The sequence below is a fragment of the Phoxinus phoxinus genome (assembly GCF_949152265.1).
Source record: "Phoxinus phoxinus genome assembly, chromosome: 19".
In the NCBI taxonomy this organism is placed as follows: Eukaryota; Metazoa; Chordata; class Actinopteri; order Cypriniformes; family Leuciscidae; genus Phoxinus; species Phoxinus phoxinus.
In genome coordinates this window covers 28,679,871-28,697,882 of record NC_136894.1, presented here as the reverse complement: position 1 = coordinate 28,697,882, position 18,012 = coordinate 28,679,871, and the positions used below count along the sequence as shown (strand labels likewise).

The window sequence follows — 18,012 nt, the reverse complement described above, 5'->3', positions numbered from 1 at the left end:
TTACGATGCTTTTGGGAAACCCTGCCCTGAGTAACTCACTGAAAAAGTTATGTGCACCCCTGTCTATAGCTATTCCTTACACTACTTATTTATCTGAATGCCTATCATCAATCAGGCAAAACAGCCAAGATAACTTATCATATTACACAAACTATGCACGAACTGTTGCAGTTTAAACTTAAAGGAACCGTATGTAAGAAATGTATTTCAATTAATCATAAAATGGCCCTGATATGTCAGTAGACATTAAGAAATCATGTTCATTTCAAATACTTATATATCACTGACAACAGTAGTTCGGCCAGGATATTGTCATTTAAAAGTGAAGTTCCAACCCCTTAACTGATGTTGATGTTGTCATGTTGTGTTATGGCCTGATGCGCCACCCTCCACCTATCTACCAATCATGAAGTCAGTAGTGTTTCGGCATCCGGGTTGCCAGCTCTGCTCTAGTCTGCTCTAACCTACCTTAACTCTAGTCGAATAAATAAAGAGCAGCCTATCTGGCAACCTCGAGTCAGGGGTCAACAGACACTGGATACATGGAGGTTGGGAAATAAGTGACCGCGATTTATGATTCTACATGATTTGTTGTTCATGTAGTCTTCTGTATGAGCTTGATTGACACATGGTTCACGCATTTCAGCTGTTGCAGTTTCAAACTATAAAACAGATAATTGAAAAAGAGATTGTCAAAGTGAATTGCTCAAAGAACCTGAGAACATAAAACCAGATAAACAAAGCCTATTTTGAGACATAAAGGCCCACAGAAGTGCCTTAAAACGTGCAGCGTTATTTCGATAATAGTAACTATAGTACAGGAAATGAGGGCGGGACATATCAAGCGCCTTATAACAGCCATCTCGTCTTATCGTATATTTATAATGTCGAGGCAACATTTTGCCAGGAGTCTATTTTGATTCCTCTGCTTGTTTCTCTTCTCCCTCTCCTACACGTTTGCTTTTGTGTCTTTAGTGAATTACTGCTGCTTATTCTTGTCCTGAGAGATTTCACCTGCTTTCCTGTCTGTGTCGAGCCTGATTGTCTGTGCTGCAGTTTCTGCCTAGTTGAGTGTGTGCTCGTTGTTACCAGCGTGCACTTCCTGACTGCAACTACCTGTGTCTTTCATCCTGCCTGGTTACAGCCTGGTCCTTGGGTTTCATTATCCTGTTCTGCGTCCGCCTAGATAGCCGGTGGCCGGCAGACAATTTTTTTTGGCACATGCATTAAGCAGGGAACGCAAATATTTATTTGGATAACTTTAAATAAAATGAGACCGTAATATCTGAGAGCTGTCTCGAAAAACGAGGGGTCTGAGAATGTGGGACTGTGAGCTTCATAATATTGGATCAGAGCCTTGCCTGTGCAGAAGTTCTGACAGCTGTCCTGAAGCTCAATAAGCACAGGTAAAATGTTTCATGCTCTCATGAGAAAAATTATATATATTTTGAATTAGAGACTGATTATGAATTAAAACATGATAATGACACTGTCACACCACTTGTTTACCCCAAAATGTAAATGATATAATGAAGAAGTGACACATTTTAATCCCCAAGTTCTAAGGTCTCTTCTCATTTCTGTCACTGTACAAATCAGAAGTGAAATTATTTTGTTGTTTTGCCACTTTTCCTTCCCCTGTAGCATTGTGGCTTTAAAAAGGTTTTCAGTAAGGTAATTAATCGAAAGTGCTGTAGAGTTAAAATACCTGCGTAATTTATATATAACTAATTAGATTTAAATGTTCGTCCCACTTGTCGCTGAATTTCTTTTATAATTTCCTAGACACAACAAGTAATTGGGTCGGGAGTTTTGGGAATGCTGGACATTTAAGTGCTGTAGTTTTAAACATCATAAAATGTTTTTGATCTAATTTTAAAGGTTTATTTCTTACAGTAATTTTAGATGCACTCAAAACAGATCTTGTCCATATATATTTTATTTATTAATTTATAGGCTTCTTATAGCTAGCACATACAGTAGGAACGTCTCAGAATTGCAATGCCATCTGCTGACCACTGCACAGTTTCACACACAATATTAAAAGAACTTTATAAGAACATCTCATCCTTATTACATTTACATTAATTAATTTAGCAGACGCCAAAGCGACTTACACATGACAACAATAGAAGCAGTTAAACTAACAATAGAACAGCAATATGCAAGTGCTATGACCCTTCCCAGTTTAATTTGACACAGTATGAGTACTTTTTTTTTTTAAGATAATAGATATAGAATAGAAGATAAAGTATTAGTAATGGATCAAGTGTTGCAAGTGTTATAATGCTGTTATGCAGAAGCATCATCCCCATTTTCCCTTCCACATTTTCTGAAAAGAGGACATTATTATTTCTAGCTTTGAACATTTTTTGAAAAGTTGTTTTAGGTAAAAGTATTTGTCTTTAATGTGACAGAAATCATATGCTTCGCTCCTGCTCTTATGAGCATAAAAATGGCTACAAGATGGGATATAAGTGCACTCAATATAAAAAGCTGCTTGTGCATTTACATTTATGCATTTGGCAAACGCTTTTATCCGAAGCAACATACATTGCATTCAAGGTAATACATTTTATCAGTTAATTTGCTGGGAATCAAACCCATGACCTTTGCCTTGCTAACGGCATGCTTTACTGTTTGCGCTACAGAAATGCAGTTTTCTTGACAGTTTAGAGATTCTAGAATTTGAAAAAGCCAGAAAAAACAAAACAAATGTATACATTTCACAGCATTTTAACTGAATAAGCAAGAAAATCCAAAAGAAGACATGATGTTTTTCTTTTCTCTAAAATAGACCTCTTTCATTACATATCACTGATGGAGGTAAATCAAAAATTCTTTTCACAGATAAACTTATACATATAATTGCAAGAAACATCAGACCAGTCGTTTATATAGCTGGAAGAATTGTTCACAATAGCGCAGTTCTCTCCATTGGGATTGCCTCCTCTCCAGTTATCAGGTTCACTTTTCTGAGAGACCCTCTGGTACCAAAACCTTCAAGAGCAGAAACAGGTGGTCAGGGTTAAAACGTACTCGGTTACTAACGTAACCTCGGTTCTCTCTAGAAGAGGAGATTCTTTCTCGAGATATTGAAGCCAAAAATTAATCCTTAATTTTGTAATAATGTAAAACGCTTTGCAGCAGCATACAGACACAGGCGGAACTAGCTTGCATGCCTATTGGCTGCTCTGCAGCAAAAGCAGCAGCCTATGCAAGGCCTATCATGACGCTTGACGCAATAAGTCACGTCCCGCCAGAATGGGCGTGGCCTAGGCCTATAAATACCCGAGCAACGGCTGCCACTTTCTGATTTTCATCGCCGAAGCGAACCAGAGCGTAATGCAGGCACGGCACAGAGACACAGTACTTGTTCCTCTTCTAGAGAGAACCGAGGTAACGTTAGTAACCGAGTACGTTCTCTTACGAGAGTTCTCTCGTACTGCGTCGAAGACGCTACGGGAACCCAGTGCAAAACGCCGTGCATGCTGAGATGCGACACCAGAGACCCAAGGGCGCGCGCCTGGAGCACACATAGTGTATGATTACCAGAAAAAACTCACATAGAGTTCCAGGAAAGAGGGGCTAGAATAGCATCATTCCTTTATAAGCAGTGCCCCAAAGGGCATTTATAACATATATATGTATATAAATATATATAATGGGTCTATACATTGCTCACAAAGACATAACTGTCAGTGAGTGATGCTTAAAACAGTTTGGCAATCTGGGCCGTAACAAAACGGGGCAGAAAACACCATATGTGAACGAGAGCTGTCTGGCCTGCAAGGCGAGAACCTCTAGGTTATAAAACATTATAAATGTAGACGGGGAGGCCCAGCCTGCCGCCATACAGATATCTTGCAACGAGATTCCACTAGACCAAGCCCACGAGGAGGCCATGCCCCTCGTAGAATGTGCTCTGATGCCCAACGGGCACGGCAGTCCTTTTGATGCGTAGGCTAGCGCTATGGCATCCACTACCCATCTGGACAGGCTCTGTTTTGACGCAGCTAGTCCCTTGGGACATCCGCTGAACGAAACAAAGAGCTGCTCCGTCTGTCTAAAAGCAGCGGAGCGGGACATGTAAGCTCTTAACGCACTAACCGGGCAAAGGAAGCTAGTGTCGTCTTTTTCCTCGGAGGCCGGCAGAGCCGACAGGGAGATAACCTGAGCCCTGAACGGTGTGTTGAGGGACTTAGGCACATACCCGTGTTTCGGCTTTAGTACGACTTTAGAGTCATTAGGCCCGAACTCCATACACGACGCTCTCACAGAGAGCGCTTGTAAATCCCCCACACGCTTCACTGAAGCGATAGCCAGAAGAAACACTGTCTTGAAAGACAAGTGCTTCATCTCAACTGAGTGCACAGGCTCAAACGGGGCACCCTTCATGGCATCCAATACCGTAGAAAAGTCCCAGACGGGGACTGAAGGAGGCCTGGGAGGATTCAACCTCCTAGCTCCTTTAAGGAAACGAACAACCAGATCGTTCCTTCCAAGTGACCGGCCAAGCGTTGGATTGACAAACGCTGCTATAGCCGCCACGTAAACTTTGAGCGTGGATGGGGTCCTACCCTTATCCAGCAGCTCCTGTAGGAAGGAGAGAACCTCCGTTTCCCTGCACTGCAGGGGTGATATACACTGGACTGAGCACCAACTAGAGAACACAGACCATTTAGAGGAATAGAGCCGTCTAGTAGACGGGGCTCTAGCCTGCTCGATACGCCAATCAGCCAATCGTCCAAGTAATTCAGAATTCGTACGCCTTGGAGTCTCAGGGGTGCCAACGCCGCGTCCATGCACACTGTAAATGTACAAGGTGCTAGAGACAGGCCGAACGGGATGACTGTATACTGATAAGCCTGGCCCTCGAAGGCCTGTGACGCGACGCTATTTGTATTTGGAAATACGCGTCTTTCAGATCTATTGACATAAACCAGTCCCCTCGGCGAATCTGCGCGAGGATTTTTCTGGTAGCAAGTATTCTGAACTTGCGCTTCTCAAGCACTTTGTTCAGCTGCCTCAGATCTAAAATGGGTCTGAGACCCCCGTCTGTCTTTGGCACCAGGAAATATCTGCTGTATAAACCCCCTTCGCTCTGAGCTTGAGATAAAGGCTCTATGGCCCCTTTGCTCAATAGTTTCGCTATTTCGTCTCGAAGTAGATGTGCTACTTCTGTTTTCACCGTAGTTTCGACCCGCGCCGTGTAACGGTGGGGGCGTCGCGAGAACTGTAGCGAATAACCTCTTTTTATAATGTTCAGCACCCACTCTGAAACCCCGGGAAGTTTTTCCCATGCATTCGCACGAGTAACTAGGGGTAGAATAAATTATCTGGGCCCTGGTCGCGAAATGGCGGCGACGCGAGAGCAACCGTGTGCTGTAACATGGACACTGTGTTTGCAGCATTTGAGGCGGGGGCGCGCTTAATCGACCGGGCAGCCCGTGCGCGCTCAGCTCTCTCAGTCCGTGGGGCTCGGCATGTCCGGGAATAAATGTGGGTGCGTGACAGCGGGCACATTAATAGCACTGAGAGTACTGTCTATCAGAACTGATTGACCGTGCATTGGTTTAGTTTTTACAGAAACCGTGGGACATGCAGTGTGTAGTGATTGTGGGCACTGAATAGCGGGCACATTCACTACATGTGATGCACAATCGACAGAGTCGATTTTATGTGTGCAAGCCCTGTATTGTATAGGGCTGTGCTTGTGTGTACGAATGGGCACTGAGTTGTGGGCATTACAGTTACACACATAACACCATCGGCCGTGGCCGGGACACCAGAAAATACACTCTTTTTTAGATTTATTTGGGTCGCCGTAAAAACGGCGTTTGTATACAGGCAAACGGGCCGTGATGCCGGTTTGTTGACTGCAGAATACACTAGCACAGTCGCATGTGTTGGAACTGTACGAGCAAAAATCTTTGGTGGAAATCCGGCCACAGCGGGACTTGAACACCGTCGCTTACCTAGGGGGGCTAGGAAGGCCTGGAAGCCTCGGGCTTGATTACAATCTTTGGCCGAGGCCCACGCGGCGGAGGGCGGCGTCCAGCTGAGCGAGAGTGCGGTCTCAGGTCTGTCGCTGCTGAGGCGGGGTGGCGGGTGCAGACCGTTGCTGAGTGCGGGCAGGCGGCTGTTTAAGGCGACCTGTCGCAGAGCAGGAGCGCTTGGACAGAAAGTGTCTCATGGCTTGCAAAGTTTTCTGTACCTCGGCGAATCGATCCACAAAATCCTTGACGGACGATCTGAAGAGGCCAGTGGGAGAGATGGGAGCGTCGAGAAACGCAGCGCGCTCTGACTCCGCCATCTCAGAGAGCGTCAGCCAAAGATGTCTCTCTGCCACGGTGATGGAGGCCATATTCCGCCCGATGGCATGTGTTGCGGATTTAGTGGCGCGGAGGGCGAGGTCCGCGGCGCTCTGTAAATCCGGCACGAGTCGTGAGGACGGCGAAGCGCGGTCCCCTGGCAGAAAACAGCCATCCAGCCGGTTAAGCGCAGGCTCCTCGGGCGCTGACCACTCGAGGCCGCGGCTTGCGACATTGATAAAATAAATAAATAAATATATATATTATAATAATACGGAAACTACGGTATACCAAATTATTTCGCGGACCCCCTGGCTACTGGTCAAGGACCTTACTTTGAGAACCGCTGGATTAAAATATACTGTTATTGCAAATATTTGTTCTTTCCTGTAGTAGAACAGTGTTACATTGATTAAAAAACAATTGCATGCAGAGTTCTTACTGTAGTCCAGTGTCATTGAGAGTTCGGTTATTCACCCAAACCCATTGTCCTTCACTGTCCAGATCATTGAGACCAATCCAGTAATGGTTATTAAGTTCAGAGTTCAGAAAACTCTAATAGAGAAAAGGCATATAATTCACAATTATATAAAACAAAAAATTCAGTGGTGAGATGTGATTTTTTAAATAAAACATTTTTGTATATTATACCTGTTTATTTGGTGCAAAATCATATTGTGCAGTATAGTTGTCTTACCTGTTCTGATTGGCTGGTTATGGTCACCAGATCAGTTCCTTTTGAAACACAGAAAGCTCGACTGCTCGACCAGTTCAGTTTATCAGAGCTGAAGAAGTACAACTTTCCACCCCAATCTCTCAACTTCATGTTACTGTTCAAATACTGAGCTGTGAATGCTGAAATAATAATAATAAAAAAACAAATGAAAGTGAAACATTCTTCAGATCATAACAATCTTGAAGTTAATCAAAGTTTTCAAACACTTTGTCAAAGACTGTGTCATGTGTCTTAAAAAGAAATAGCTCACCATTGTAAAAGAACAGTTGCCCTATAACTCTGGTGTAGTTGTCTCTGAGCTCTCTCACCATGACTGATGCAGAAAGTTATGAATAACATAAAATAAAATAAAGAAGACAAAATCAGTAAGTAATTTCTCTTTACAAACTGTTGTAATGTTGTAGGTCTGCTTAGTGAATTAAATATATTTTACTCACTTGTGCTGTTGGTCTCCTGGGCAGACAGTTGTATTGAAACACTGAAATCTGATTAGAGAAAAATAATTTCAGATGTATTTAGAATTCAGAAACCCCTGTTTTTAGCAAGACTGTTAAGTGAACTGCAGCCAGCAACTGCATGATTTCCTCTCAATAATCAGAGGTGAAGCAGCAGTTAAGAAAGCATCTGATTATAGCAATGTGGATATATTTCCAATAAAAAAGTGATTAATTCATGAAAATTCGTACATATAGCCCCTTTAAGACTATAAACAAGAGCCAGTGAGAAACAATGATTACTGAGTGCTAGGGGTGTGATGACACACTTTACTCACAAGCTGAGATGATACACGGTATTGGGTTCACGAGAGCGAGACGACAAGTAACACTATATTTAAGAAATCATCAGTGACAAAATATGACTGGAAAAAATTGTATTTTACTTAGTCAAAATGCAAAACAATGCAGGTGCATTTTCCTTATCTAGGGCTGTCACTGACGATTATCAGATAATATTTTTTTGTGATAATAAAAGTGAATACCTTTTTTAAATTGCTTAAAATATAACAACAATGAAGCAATAATAATTGGTTTACATAAAGTATCAAAATTGATTGGTTTTATTGAATAACGTAGCCTAATTTAATACAAACAAACGACTTTTATACTGTCATAAACAGAGGAGGCAATTAGTAAATACTGTCTAAAGCTTTATTGCAGGATTGAACAGGCAAATTGATCTAGGGTCCGTTCTTCGTACGTTGCTTAAAACATCCGAGATCAAACGAGACATCCAAGGCCCTGTCCCAAATGACACACTTCATGTGGACTTTCGGTCTCGTGGACTTAAATTGCGCGTGCTCGCTGAGTCTGCGAGTCCGTAGACCGTCCCATTCATCATTTTAACGCTCTGAAGTGTGCTCAGCAGCGCCCCCTTTGTACCCTTGAAGCGGTCTTCCGCGAAGCCCGCATAGATGCAGGCTTCACGAGACACCCCTCGCTGCAACCTGTAGCACGATGACGTAGTTGGATGGTCCAATACGTAGTGGATGGAGGTGTGTTTTGGTGACGCATGCGCAGTAACGATCTCTGGGTTATAATCGTACTATCTATGGTTATAATTCGCCTGCGCTGGTAAAGGTGACATGTTTGCTCAATATTGTATTGAGATGATGTTCTAATCTAACCTTTGTAGTAGTAGTAGTAGTACAGTTTAATAGTAAGTAATTATGTAAAGATGAATAAGTAATTACATAAATGGGATGCTAAGTTATCCGAGTTTCTCTCTACAAAATAGTTAATTTTACAACATTTCAATCACATGATTTTAAACATACATTTGATAGATTAATAGCATGTCCTCACTGCAAGTTTTTTTTTTTTATGCGTGTATATAGAACATTTTAAAATAAAGCCTTTTTAATTTTCATTATCAACCCAGTATAAACCTGTCATAATTAAATGTTGCGGGGATATTGCGGGGTTGTTATTATTAGCCATTTTATTTTATTCAGGTCATATTTGCTGTTGAGTGGAAGCAAAAATGAGTCAATAATCTAATTGTCTGTGTAATTTTAAAGGTACAATACAATAAGGTCTGTAAACATCTTACAATAGTACACATCCAAGGGAAAATGCAAAAATAATAACAGCATCAAGAAAATAAATCTTGTCAGATGTCAAAAAAAAAAGTGCTTAATGATATTTTGCCTGGTAAGAGTTTTTAATGGCTATTCGTTTTTCCAGTGATCTGTACATAAGGTTCTTGCTGTTCAGTGTCTGCAAGACATGTACGGAAGCTTGTTTTCGCCACGGAGTGAGAAATAAAAAAGGTAATTGCGATTTTTATCTCACTATTCTGACTTTTTATCTAAGAATTGCGTGATATAAAGTCGCAATTGTGTGTTATTATGTCAGAATTGCGTAATATAAAGTCGCAATTGCGTGTTATTAAGTCATAATTATGAGATATAAACTCGCAATTGCGAGAAATATAGCTTGAAATTCAGACTTTTTTTCTCAGAATTGCATGTTTATATCTCGCTATTCTGACTTTATAATACGCAATTGGGAGATAGTCAGAATGGCATGATATAAAGTCGCAATTGCGTGTAAGTCAGAATTGTGAGATGTGAGATATTAAAATAGCCTATGAGGTAAAAAATAATAATATTTTTGAATAATAGGCTATTTATTTGACTTTATAACTCGCAATTGCGAGTTTATATACACAATTCTGAGAAAATATGTCAGAATTGGGAGATATACCTAAACTCGCAATTATGTGTTATAAATTCAGAATTGCGAGAAAAAAAGTCAGAATTCTGACTTTATAACACCCAATTCTGACTTTATATCTCGCAATTCTGACTTTATAACACGCAATTGAGACTTTATTTCACGCAATTCTGACTTTATATCTCACAATTCTGAGAAATAAAGTCAGTATGCTAAATGTAAACTCGCAATTGTGAGATAAAAAAGTCTCAATTATTTTTTTAAATGTTTTATTCTGTGGCGGGAAAGAGCTTGCATACTCAAGTGACCATTTATATATTCACTTTATTCTTCTTGGAAGAATCAAAGCACGCGTGATTGTTTCCGTCACCAAAACACACCACCGCGCATGCGCGTAACAGAGTCCACTACGTATTGGACCATCCAGCTACGTCATCGTGCTACAGGCTGCAGCGAGGACCTCTTGGGCTTCACGCACTTTAACTACCCAGAAATCCTTGCGAATTTGCGAAAGGCCAATCAGACAACGAATGGGAGGAGTTTTCGCTCACGTTAACATGAGAAGAAAATATCTAAGTGTAAATATCATTATGGTTTTTATGACATATGTGTACATTTTACCAGTTATTACCTACAGTTTATACAAACATATGGTCATCAACAGTGGTTGATGTCTCAAACATAAATATATATTTATATTTAATATAAACATAAATAGTGCACTGAATAATAGGCTACGATCGCATTATGATTCATTAAATAAATATAACCGAATGTCAGGGCTTTACTGAATCATATGTAACGTTAAATGTAGAAATATAATATTTAAACAACAACCGGACCGTCTTCCTATTTCCGGCGTGGCGATCGAGTCTGTCCCAAAAATACATCTCAATGCGCCCTCGTGGACTCGCGCCAAGGGCCCTATAGGTCTGCACTACATGACGTCACCAAAGTGTGGACTCTGAGGAAGTCCACAAGTCCTGAGTGTGCCAATTGGGACAGGGCCCAAGATGATATAATCGGCCTAATTGGGTTCTTCGAACACACCAGCCGGTTATGATTAGTATAGCTGGATTGAGTTATCTGAGATAAATGCGCGTGCATGCGCTGGTTTAAAAGGGGATATGTATCGATAGTAGAAACATTGATCAGCAACGCTGCTATTGGCTGCTCACCGTGGCCAAAGAGCACGCACAGTTTTTCTCCGCAGCAGAGCAAAAGCTAGTAGTCGAAGTTTATGCGGAATTTTAATGTTTAACGAAAACGCCAGGGAAGACATCAAAGTCTGTAGCCAAAGTCTGTAGCAGGAGATGGGGCTGGCAAATAGTAGCAAACAAATTAAATTCAATAGTGGGGACCATGTTAAATGTTTCTATCACTTGTTACAGTAGCCTATATACATTTTTGTATTTTAATTTAATTTCATAATTACTTTGTTCATTGTAATGTCAGAGCCACCACCCACTAGAACATTGGAACAAGTAAAAGTGAAAATGGTAATCTTTACTAAGCTACTTATACTGTTCTTGGTCTCTTTTAAAAATACACCGTTAAATTATGTGCATGTGTTGTTCATGTGCAGCAACCAAGAAAAAGGCTATACATTTTTTAAATAAAAAACAGGTGGTGGTCCTGCACCCCCACTTACTCCCCAACAGAAGGGCTGGCCATTTGGTTGAATGTGAATTGACCCTATTGGGGGGGGGGGGGGGGGGGGGGGGGTGCATCTCTGGGAGCAGCTCTTCCTTAGACCCATGGCAGGGACCAGTAGCAGCAACAGCTTCATTACTGGTAAATTAGCTTTTAATTATCTTAGTACAGTGTAAAATCATTTGTTGCTGCATTAAATGAAGTAGGCCTATTATCCAAATGGCTGGTCTAAAGCCTGAATTGCTTTACTTTATGAAAGTGAACACTGCATGTAGGCTAATGTAAAAATATCTCTCTAAAAGAACACACGGAGTACTATTGCTGACCTTGCATAATATCTCTTATTGCAGGCAAAAGATGGCTTGATCACTGGCTTTTCTTTACAAAGAATAATTGAAATAAAAAAGGAACTAAGCATATTTGTCTTGTCTTTTATTAAACATTTAGTGAATTTTAAAAATGGTGTCCCACAATTCTGTCCTGTGCCGTCTGCTACTAGGTCCGTCCAAGTGCACTGGTGGAGGTCATCATCAGGCTGGAGATCATTAGGCTGGAGGTGATCATCAGGCTGCACCTCCACCACAGCGATCCTCTCCTTTCTGATGTGTAATGATGTGTAATACGGCACATGTAACAATAATGTCACAGTCCCTGTCAGGTGCAACCCTCAGACTTTTCAGACACTGACATTTTCCCTTTAGTTGCCCATGATCAATTTAAAACTGTGCCCTTGTCCTGGCTAGAGCTCCATTGTCCTGGTTGTGGGTCAGGGAATGGGGTCATAAAACACTGCCTGCAGGTATAGCCCCTGTGTCTCCAAGCATGTTGTAATCAGCTACATAATGATAAAAAAATAGTTATGTTAGGCTCAGAATACGTGTAGCCTATGTAATACAGTGTGCTTGATATTTATATTTTCCGTTTCCATGTTCAAATAATGTGCTACATGTGACTGATATGGTATAGTGTCACACACCGCCAAGACATTTTAATCAGTCAACTGCATACTTTTTGATTCCATTCCTTTTTTTATTTAATATAATAATATTACTAATATGATATATTTAGAATTGTAATAGTAACTTACCTTCACATTTACACTGTTCACAAAATCCTCTTCATTGAGGCCTTGATGGGAACGTGTGTACAGTCTCTGGCACCATTCACGTTAGTGAAGCCTGACACAAAGGCTACTGTAAATCATACTTATTGGCTAAGTCATGATTGCATGATCTTCATTAAAAAATATAATGTACCTGCATTGGCAAAAAAAAAAAAAAAAAAAAAAAAAAAATATCTGCTTTACCACCTTGGGTCTGGAAAAACCATAAAAAAACCTAAAAAAAAAGCTTGAGCGCGAGGTAAACTTTGTGAATGGCACGACGGGCAGCACTTTTCACCAAGTTCACCGTATCACTCGCAAAGAATCTCAGGGAAATGCACACAGTTTGTGCTGTTGTTAAAGCCCGACTCCGACATTAAATGTGTTGTTCCAACAAATTAATGATACAAATGACACTCACGAGTCACGAGAAAAACTATATCTCTCTAAAAGTACGCTATCGCGCTGCGCTAAAGGACTTCCCGGATCACCTCCGCTTATAGAGCTGGTAAGTCCCGCCCCCTCCGTAAAACCCCGCTGGACCTCAAAGTTGAAAAACCGTCAATGCAAGTGAATGGGAGAAAATAATTATTTTCTGGTCCCGTTCGAATTGTGCCATGAATGTGAACATATGTTGTCTGTGAATTTTTTATATAATCTTTCATGTTACAAGTTTGACAGTATATGGTATGATTCGTCGGCTAGCAGTTGTGGAAAAGACATAACGAGAAAGACTACATGTCGCCTATGTGACGTCACCGCATAAAGTTGACTTACCCGTGGTTTTCGCCAACCTCAACGATTTTGTCCTCTCCCTGAAAGAAGGCGGTGAAGTGCACCAAAGACACAGCCATGTCTAGCGGGATCCGTGAGCTAGAGCCGTGAGCTAGTGGTGTTGACGTTTCAAACGCGCCGAAAGCAGCGAAGAGTTGTAGTCCACAAAGTGCTCTCACACAAAGTCTACCCGTATCAAACTTCTACCCGCTAAATTGTAGCATTCTTCACACGAAAGATTATATAAAAAATTCACAGACAACATATGTTCACATTCATGGCACAATTCGAACGGGACCAGAAAATAATTATTTTCTCCCATTCACTTGCATTGACGCTTTTTCAACTTTGAGGTCCAGCGGGGTTTTACGGAGGGGCGGGACTTACCAGCTCTATAAAGCCGGGATCTAATCCTGTTAACATGAAATAAGCCTGCGCTCGAGCAGGTTTAAGATTGCGCACCTGTTGCTATGACAGCAAGTCCAGGATAAGCGTCGAAGAACCAAACAATCCAAGATCATGCCAAATCGCCAACAATCAAATCCAGCTAAGTGAGTTAGCGACGTACGAAGAACGGACCCCTGGTGTAAACTTAGCTGGCTGGTTATACAGTGTTGCAGGTGAAGACTTGTGATGGTGGCGGACGAACAGGAGAACACAACAGGATACACGTAACCAGTGTTGGGGAGTAACGGGCGTTATACGTATTCAGAATACAAATTATGAGTAACTGTATTCCGTTACAGTTACAATTTAAATAGTTGATATTTAGAATAGTTACATTGTTGAAATTAATGGATTACATGACGATACTTTTCTGTTTCACGAGTTTATTCACTCTCTAAATAAATCAGAGAGTGCATTTCCCAGAAGCCCCAATATGAAAACGAAAAAATGCGCGGTGTGCATGATTGGTCACAATGGAGTCAGAAGAGGAGCAGCGGGAGCTAGAGGTAGAGACCGAGCCGGAACAACAGAGCCAGGGCAAGAATGCGTTTTTATCTTGGAAATTCAAACAGCATTTCACATTAAAGAAAGAGAAAGGAGAACTAAATATAACTGTGCAGTGCAACCTCCCAGAGTTATCCTTCCCGTCCAGATCCTGCTACAACATCTTTAAATTACTATTAGTATTATTTGAAGTTAACATTATAAAATACGTAGACCTACACCACAAAACTAGTTGAGGATAAATTCTTTAAAATTGGGCACTCCAGCGTTATGGACGTGACATTTGCAGTCAAAACTTTAAATATAAATTCTCAGAAAATGCATTTAATACCATATTGAAACGTCTGTTTATATATCCATACTCCCTTAAAACTCCTAATACTCATACTCCTAATAAAGGAGTCCAGACATTAGAAAAATATCTGTCTACACATGCGTTTTAAAGAAATAAATATGAGTGACACAAAAAATCTTTACAAAATATTTTTTAGTACTTCTGTGTATTACACTGCGCAAACCAAAAGTAATACTACCCACCGGATGAAGAAGGGTTGGCTCTCCACAGAACATAAAATATTCATTTTATTTAATTTTTTGTGTTCGCATTTATGAGGAAAAAACAATGTTACGGACGTGACCGCTCTGAAAGCGGCACTAAAAGACTGCTTTAAAACGTTCACAGAGACCTCACACAGAAGGCACAATTACTTTCTTTAAAGGGAATTTTGTTTTGTATTAATTGCATTTTAATTTTAATCAATGTTTCATCAACCAATTGCCTGGATTTAATAAATAAGAAGTAATAGCAGACAATAGATAATCACGACACGAAGGCGCCGGCACGTGAACTGGAGCTCGTCACATAAATTAACCGAAACTTAGCATATAAGGTAGCCTACTTGCCTCACAGACATGTCTACTTTTAAACAGAACAATTCAAAACGAAAGAAAACAGACTGCTCTCTGCTTATGTAATCCTTATGAAATGTGCATTTCTCTCTGGCGCGTTCACTAGGCGGCGAAGATCGCGAGTCAGCATCATCAGCTTCATCTTTGCAGACACTGACACAGAAAACACTTGTTTATTAATAAACAATTAAAATATCTCCTTGTCCTTGCTATATTTGACATGTTCATAATCATTACTTTTGCCGGTTCTTTGTGACAGCTTTTAGGTGTTACATGAACCCTTACATGTTACATGAACACGCGTCACCACCGCATCACCGGGCCTCCTGTTTATAAGCAGGATTTGATGGCCGCATTCCTACACTTATAAAATGCAATTAAATGTGGAAGTAATCCAAGTATTCAGAATACGTTACTCACATTGAGTAATGTAACGGAATATGTTACAAATTAAAATTTTCACCATGTATTCTGTAACGAAATACATTTTGAAAGTATCCTTCCCAACACTGTGTATAACTGCCTTAAAGGGATACTTCAGGATTTAGCATTAAGCTTTGTATCTGTAGAAAACTTGTAGTATTTTCAAATTACCGTGCTTCCCTCCCTCATATCCCCCTGAGACAAGAGATTTATAAATTTTTTGTCTGTAAAAAAGCCTCCGATGACGCAAAAATCGTCATTTTACATCATCGGAGGCTTTTTTGGCCACAGGCTTAAAACTACAGCCAGTAGGAGGCGCTAGATCCGCATGTTTTTTTAACCCGCCCATAGAGCGAGGGATCTCACTCACAGAATGTACAAATAGTGTCAGCCATTCTTTATTTGGAAGCTAAGCTAACAGGCTCTTGATCTGTTGAAAAATCGGAGTAGTAGCGGTTACCATACTCTTTTTCCCGGACATGTCCAGGCATCGAGATCGTCCAAAATGTCCGGGATTCGGCTTTTGCTTTCTGCAGTCGCCATTCATTGTTTACATGCACACCTTTTATTTCAATCTAACTGAATTCATCCCGATTGGTGAATCTGAATGTAGTGTTTACATGAACGCTAAACAAGTGATGGGTTAATGTGTGTTTTAACATTGCTAAGTAAACTCCCGCTCCTCCGTGAGAGATACGAGACCGGTGCGTCTCTCAGGTGTCGCTCATCAGTAATCACGCCACCGGCCTTACGTCGTTCTCCCGCGGGCGTCAGTCTCGTCCTGCTCGCCGCAGTAAACATGATGAACGGCGACTGTAGAACGCAAATGCCGAATCCCAGACATTTTTGGCAATCTCGAAATCCCGGGCAGACTCGTCACGGAGACTCACTAGCCTTAGCCTAGCCTCGTTGTTTAACTGGCACTGCGCTCTTACCGGTAGGCGTGGCTTCGTAGGGCAGCAAAGCAAGTGCATTCTGGGAGTTGTTGTCTTTCATCCACATGAGCCACAAATACGTTTTCTGGCTTTTCTCAGTCTAAAAGGCTCCAAATTCAAAAATAATTTCATATTTCTACTACATAAATGACCAATTTTAAATACACATTCATCTTTCCAGAGGTGAAGTATCCCTTTAAATGTGGCTGTTATCATCAGAGCAAAGCTCAAGTAGAGCAAGATTTATACTCACACATGATCCCCAGAACACACAGTCCTCCAAGAGCCAAAGCAAGAGAGACACCGAGGACGCTCAGAAGAACTTTAGTCCGCTTTGAGGAAGTAACTTGATTCCCTGTGATTAGAAATCAAATGTGATGACTGAATTCCAGCATGATTAAATAGTACAATGTTGATTATTTTATTAAATATTTAATTGGCTGAATAGTTTGGCTTGAAAACATTCACAGATCCTTTTAACATTAAAACAAACATTATTATTTTTCTTTATTTAAAAAAGGCTGAAATGTTCCCTTCTACTTGTCATTTGCTGGGCTCTGTACAAATTGTTGAAGTAATTAGAAAGATTTATGCTTTATACCAATAGAGCATAAATATATCTATAGTAAAAAAAAATCTGCAAAAAACAAAACAAAAAACATATAGTTGCTTTATAATGAGAATGAGAAAGCAGTGTGTGATAGGAACCAAACACAACTAGAAATATGCAGGAAGTTACAAAAACCTCAGATACATCTTAACATCTATATTTAGTTACATTATATAAAAATTAATTATTTTACAATGTGGCATCCATTGAACAGCACCATATTGAGCATGGCGCTCAGGAACTATTTTATGAAATAATAAAAAAATGGAACAGAATGGAAACAATACCTGTTGAATACAAAATTGTACATGCAAACGTTTAGAAAAAGACACCTGTCTGATGTTGCTTTTAATGTGTTCTCAGCATTACATGCTTCTCTTTTTCGGTACATTTCAGTGGAGAAAGAGCACAGAACTTCAAAATTGATTCATTACAGCTAATTTAATATATGTGTAGCACCTACTACCCTTAACCTTTAATAAGGCGGAGCACCGGGTTCTGAAAATATCTCTTGACTTTATATTAATATCCCCCCTATTATAGTTGACTACTGTAACCCCAGTTTGCTTTGCTCCGTACAGGTAATCATGGAATTTATCCACAACGGCCCACTTGAGTGCCAGGAATTCCAACTGATGAATGGGAAAGTTGCTTTCAGCAGATCTCAGTTTACCGCTGGCATAGGCAACAGGTCTCAATTCATCTGGATCTTCCTGATTTTACACGGTGCCTTAACCACTCAGGCTTGTGTCGACATGTAGGATAAAGGGCTTAACTGAATCTGCATAGGCCAGAACCGGAGCATGTGTAAGACAATAGATGATGTTATGAAAGGCCTCTGTGCACCTTTGGTCCCAGCGCTCACCAAACGGCTCTGACTCATGTTAGTACTTGCCTTTCTGTACATATTTAACTTGTGGCTGACAAAAC

At 40.6% G+C, this 18,012-nt stretch overlaps 1 protein-coding gene across 1 annotated transcript; it reads right to left on the bottom strand.

The window, feature by feature from the left end:
* Window positions 1–1,925: 1,925 nt before the first annotated feature.
* LOC306986800 (C-type lectin domain family 4 member F-like) lies at window positions 1,926–16,824 on the bottom strand. Its single transcript, XM_079590443.1, has 6 exons — window positions 16,726–16,824; window positions 7,488–7,535; window positions 7,301–7,363; window positions 7,012–7,169; window positions 6,757–6,869; window positions 1,926–3,000 (listed from the first exon to the last, which is right to left on the bottom strand). The coding sequence occupies exons 1-6, from the start codon at window positions 16,727–16,729 to the stop codon at window positions 2,832–2,834; spliced, it is 555 nt and encodes a 184-aa protein (XP_079446569.1). The 5' UTR covers window positions 16,730–16,824; the 3' UTR covers window positions 1,926–2,831.
* Window positions 16,825–18,012: the final 1,188 nt, after the last annotated feature.